The 6,000-nt window shown below is 40.6% G+C and overlaps 1 protein-coding gene across 4 annotated transcripts in view; it reads left to right on the top strand.

The window, feature by feature from the left end:
• Window positions 1-286: 286 nt before the first annotated feature.
• The window catches only part of LOC127370171 (transcription factor 4), a 237,152-nt gene continuing 231,438 nt past the window's right edge, over window positions 287-6,000 (top strand). Inside the window, exons 1-4 of one of the 4 annotated variants that reach the window (XM_051411968.1) lie at window positions 288-881; window positions 1,066-1,157; window positions 1,486-1,524; window positions 5,772-5,844. In XM_051411968.1, coding sequence (XP_051267928.1) covers window positions 1,086-1,157; window positions 1,486-1,524; window positions 5,772-5,844 — 184 coding nt within the window. In that variant the 5' untranslated portion in view covers window positions 288-881; window positions 1,066-1,085. Of the gene's footprint in view, window positions 1,158-1,485; window positions 1,525-5,771; window positions 5,845-6,000 lie in introns of all 4 variants that reach the window. The other 3 variants (XM_051411970.1, XM_051411967.1, XM_051411969.1) reach the window with 3 other exon arrangements.

Below are 6,000 nucleotides of genomic sequence, written 5' to 3'. Positions count from 1 at the left end.
TTGCACGTTTTTAAAAAAATATTTTTTAATAAATAATTTATTTTTTAAAGTTTTATTTAGGGTTCAGGCTCAATTACAGTTCCCTGCAGAGGGAAAAAAACAACACATTTTCTAACCCCAATTAGCCCAATTAACCCAATCCAAATCAAAGCAGCCAATCACCGAGCCAATCAGCCAATCAATCAAACCAACAAACCAATTTTTTCTTCCAAATGTATTTATTTTTCCTGCTGGTTTCCCGCTCTCCCCTGCAGCAGCAGCAGCAGCAGCAGCAGCTCGGTGCTCGGCGGTGTTTTAGACGACAATGTAAGCTAGGTGGCCGCACGAACACATTTATCGCGCCGAGGCTGTGCCAGACGCACATGGGATCCGTCCTGCGTACCCGGGGATCTTCAGCACCCGCAGCCGAGCGGAGGGCACCCTCAGCCCGCTCAGGAGCAGCGCTCACCCTGCCTGGACTCTTCTTCTGACAACAACAACAACACACACACAAAACAAACAAAAAAAAAAACAACAACACATTTCTGAGGTGATCTTCTTCCTCCCCGAGAGGCTCTGCGCGTTATTTATTTATATCGTGTGTGAGCCTGACAGCCAGCCGCGGCGGACAAACTGCGTCTCAAGCGCGGAGAGGTCGGACTTCTTCGGCTGGGGGGGTAAAAACACACCAAAACACACGCGAACAGACTCCCGTCCTGTCGCCCCCCAGTCTTTTTATTTCCTGTCAGTTCTTCTTGCGATTGATTTCCTGCTGCCGAAACCAGGAACCCGGGACCGAGAGCTCCGAGGATGAGAGAAAACTAGATTTGTGATCGAGGCTTGTGAGGTTGTTTTACTGGATTTATTTCGCTGTGGAGGAAAAGAGACCCGGGAGCGGAGCGGTGCGCGACACACACACACACACACACACACACACACACACAAAAAAAAAAAAAAAAAAAACCCACGCCGAGGTCTTCTTCCTCCTCTCTTCTCTCCTCTCCCTCCCTCTATCTCTCCATCTATCAATCTGTCTACCTATCCTCTTCTGTCTATCTATCTCTCCATTTGTTTCCATGTCTTTAGGTCCGTGCGATTTTGCTAAAATGCATCATCAACAGCGGATGGCAGCTTTGGGAACAGACAAGGAACTGAGTGACTTACTGGATTTCAGCGCGGTAAGTGCATCCATCTCCTGCTTTCTGTTGTTAATATGGATTGAAATGACTAGTATGATGACAGTAGAAGAGAATAAACGCGTCCTGTACGCTTCATACAGCGACCACTGTTTACATTTTTAACCTGTGAGTTGCACATAACCTGCATATTTTAGCCTTCACTCAGTCTTTCAACTGTTTGCACACAAAAAAAGTTGTGTTTATGTAGAGTAACTTGCAGAAAAGTCAGTGCATATTGTTGGTTTTGTAATTTCTTTTTTTTGTTTGTGTGTGTGTGTGTGTGTGCAGAGAATTGTGATGCTGCATTAGTAATTTTGTTGTCTTATAGATGCGAAACAGCGATTTGAAAATGTTCCCAACATCCATGGTAGTATATCTCATTTTAAGTCCTTTTTTCCTTCATGTGTAAGCCTGATTTTTTTTTGCCCATGATAGGATTTAGAAAATGTTTCTTTTTTTTTTTGTCTGTGTGAGTTTACTGGGCTGCTCCATATGCACTCTGCACCGGGGTCGCACAGAATGTTTCAGATGCAAAAAGGCTCGATGTTGAATCATGAACCTGCATGACAGACAGACAGACAGACAGACAGATAGACAGAAAGACAGGCAGCCGAATAGAGAGAAATGTGTCACACAGTGTCCCCGCAGTTTGAATGCGCCTGCAGCAGGCTGTGCCATGCCCCAAACTCACGGCTCCGTTTAAAAGTTAGTGTGTTTGTGAAGGGACAGTCTGCGTTGTGAACTTGACGGACAGGAAACAGCGTCCCCCGCTCTCGGCCATGTTTTCTGTGTGCCTCTCCTCCTCTGGGAGCAACTTTAGTCTGAAGAGGAGGAGAGAAAAAAAATATATCAGAAACACCCCAAAATGAAGAGAGACAGAGTGAGAGAGAGAGAGAGAGAGAGAGAGAGAGAGAGAGAGAGAGAGAGAGAAAAAACAAGCACTTCCATTAATCCTGTTATGAAACCTAGAGAGACAGCATGAATAGAGTGATCAGAAATATCTTTCTAATATCTATCTATAGGAATGAAGCTACTGATGCTGCATGAGATGCAAACATGAGAGAACATCACTGCATTTTCCTGCAAGAATGTTAATGCAATAAAGAAATTAGATCATAGCTGAGGCCTGCACACACAATGTAAGTGAGTGGAGGAGAATATTTTCGTGGCACTATTAACATGTAATACCAGATCTTAGTTTTAAAAGAATGCGACTAGTGATGCAGCACAATATGCAAAAAATAGGAGATCAAATTCCCATAAATGTAGCTCTCAATCTCTACAGGAACGCTAACGCAATAAACAAATATCATAAACCCACAGCTGAGGCCTGCATGCACACTGTATGTACAGGAGATAGCATATGAGATTTTAAATTCAAAAGCTAATAAAAGAGCAAAATAACACAATAATCCCCTATATTTGCCCTATAATGATTTTTCAATATTACAGAAACACCATAGGTCATACAGTTTGTATCCACTCACTATATAAACACTGAATACTGTAGGAATATTATGTTATTGTGTGGTTTTTAACAAAGGACAATAAGGTACAATAAGATGTGAGAACTGAGAACCAAAGACATGCCTTTATTAGCAATATTCTAATAATAAAAAAATGTTTGTGCTGCCATGGCTATATAGGCCTGTGTGTACCATAAAGTCTCTATAGCAGCATTGTAAGAATATTATAGGAATGTTATAGTGACATTTATTCAAAAAGCCTGACAATAAGACAATTAGATTAATAACTGAGTACAATAGACATGTGGTAATCCATGTAAGATTATTATAGGGATATTTTTATCCCCATATAGTGGCCTTTTATTTAAAAAAAAGCATAAAATAGGATCACTAAATCCATTATTGAGACCACAGAGAGATAATAAACCGCTATATGAAATTTTGCAAAGATACAAACAGTCCAGCAATACATACAGCAAGCCTGTAAAGCTCAATAGTAATATTGTAGGGACAAAAATATCATAAAGACAAATTAAATCACAATAAACTGCTCATTAATGGCACACTTATACTATAGTATAATAATACTTTTTACAGGATTATAATTGTGGACAAAAGTACAAAAGAAATCATTATAAAATCATTATTTATCAGCACAGGAATGCTCCTGAGTGCCTGAGGTCTATCACAGGAACATCATTCCTGGGTTTCATTTTTTACAGTTTTCCAAAAACGTCAATCAGCCCGTCTTTAAATTATATTTCTTGAAAAAAATGTTTAAACAAAGGAGGGCAGCAGCAGCTAGAACGTGTCTCTTCTCATTATAAACGCAGGCCGGTCGCATTAATTTATGCGATCATCTGTCTTTGCACGCCCACAAGCTGACACCAGCAGCTCAAAGTGCTTCGACTGGGATATCGATAGACCTGCTAATAATCAGAATTACGTCTTTCAGCTCCCAAAAACGTTTGTTTTCCCTTTATTTGTCGCAGCCAGGAGGGAGATGGAACACACAAGCAACCCCCGTTATCCAACGTGCATGCTCGCAGGCCCCACAGGCTGCCATAAGAACAATGGCACATCAAGTATCTATTGTTTTAGTCAGGGTTTAATTTACTCATACAGTGGTCAATTCAAAAGAAGAGAATATTGGAAAAAACTTCAAATCCTGAAAAGCTTTTAGCATCTGAAAGAGTGTTTTCACGATCACTGAGATTTCAGCATCAAACACACTGACACACAGGCCTGATGTTTATCCAGAGAGGTTATCTATCGGGGTCACGTCTCACTTTGATAACATGAACTGTTCTCCCATGAAGCTTTACAGTAGAGTACAACAACAGAAATCAGTATTCAGCTTCAGTCTCTGTCTTAACGTGGGCTTGATTTTCCTGTAGATGTGTAGAGCAGATGGTAACTAGTTCTGATGATTATCTCACATGTTTAAGTCAGATATGAAGTAGATATGAAGTGTTTCATTCCAAAATGAGTCGACCAACATTTGGCTTAAGTGACACTTTCTGAATGAGAGCACATTTGTAATAAAGGTGAGCAGGTGATATATTTCATCCTGTTTATGTTTTACAGATGCTGAATGAGGAATTTGATCTCTTTCTGCTTCCCCAAAAAACAATCCCACAGTGTTTTGGAAAATGAACTCTTCATATCTGTGTTCAGCTCTGAGCTGAGAGTCTGTGTGATCATTGGGGCCGGGTATCGAACCTCGCTGCACTGCTCAGACTGAAATGTGTCCATACTAATGATATCAAGAGGTGTGGACTCAAGTCATGACGTGGACCAGAGTCTAGACTTGAGTCATGAATCTGACTTTAGACTTGACTTGAAAACAAAAACTTTGCCACTCAACTTTAACGCCACTAAAAATGACAATTTATTACAAAAACACAAATTGGAAAAAGCATGAATTATTTCTGACTGTTTATTTATTTTTAAATATACTAAATTTGGTGAAGGGCACATATTGACTTTAGGAGCTGAAATGCAAAGTAAAGGACTTGGACCTGGTTTGGGACTTGATGTCTTCCCATGGAATCTGATTTGGGTCTTCCTTGGACTTGGACTTCTCTTGACTTTGAACTTGACTTGGGTTTACCTGTCCTGGGACTTGACTCAGCACTTACATTGCCCAATATGTTAAAATTTTCCCCCGGCCACCTTTAATTCACAGAGTTAGATGTGAAAATATTCTGACTCTACAGCTGTTCTTCTTCTCACTTGTTCTTTTGTGTACTGTGCCACTGAATGAGAGGGAACAGCGGCTCTCATTCTTCGGAGGCAGAACATTAAACAATAATGCTAATAATAGCTAAATAAAATGACAAGAATTGCCCAAAAAACCACAATGGTCGCCAATATATTCTTCCAATTGCCCAACCCTATTACTTGTCTTCCCATGAGATTCGGTACTTGCTTGTCTTGACGTTGGGCTTGGTAGTCTTGATTTGGGACTTGTTGGACTTGGTGCTGGATGTACCTGTTTTGACCTGGGACTTGACTCGAGTCTCGTTGGCCTTAACATAGGACTTGACTGGGAAGTTCGGACTTCTCATGGGACTTTACTCTGAACTTACCAGTCATGACATAGACAGACCCCGGACTTGACTTTGTCCTACCTCTGCAGACATTAAATCCATGTCAGATTTACAATTCTGTTGAGTTCTTCTTTGATGAGATAGTTCCTGATGTTAAGCAAATTCTTGACAATTTTAGACCAATGTATATATAATCTACTTAAATTTCTTTTAGTCAAATATAGAAAACTATTTATTATTTTTGGTATTGGTACCAAAACAAAATGGACTGATACCCAGCCCCAGTGATGATGGACCTTTTGTTTTCTTGGTAAATATCCACAAAGAGTTTCCTTCCAAAATGAGATATCTATTTTAAAAACTGCTCTGATCAGATGAAAAAAAGCTCATTCAATGACTGTTTAATATTAGACATTTCCTAGCAAGATTGTAATGTGATGAGAATCTGGCAGCAGCATTTTGCAGCCAAATGTTGCCCTGGCGTTTTGGAATGAAGCTCTTCATGTGTAGCTGCAGTGATGTTTCTGTAGAGATGTGTCTTGCTGTCTGCAGTGTCAGTGCTCTCGGAGGTAATGTGCGCTCTGTTTGTCTTGTAGATGTTTTCCCCTCCTGTTAGCAGTGGAAAGAACGGGCCAACCTCCCTGGGGAGCGGACATTTCTCCGGCTCAAGTACGTCAGCCTTCTCTTTTTTTTCTTCTTCTTCTTCTTCTCTTTTCCTTCTCTCAGCCTCCTTACACCTGCTCACTGCTGCTTCGCTTGCTGTTTGGATTTTCTTGTGTCGGTAGACATGTTCTGTACATGCAGATGCAGTTTTGGGGTTTTATG

Source organism: Dicentrarchus labrax, unplaced genomic scaffold (assembly GCF_905237075.1).
Source record: "Dicentrarchus labrax unplaced genomic scaffold, dlabrax2021, whole genome shotgun sequence".
Classification (NCBI taxonomy): domain Eukaryota; kingdom Metazoa; phylum Chordata; class Actinopteri; family Moronidae; genus Dicentrarchus; species Dicentrarchus labrax.
This window is presented reverse-complemented; position numbering and strand designations above follow the sequence as displayed.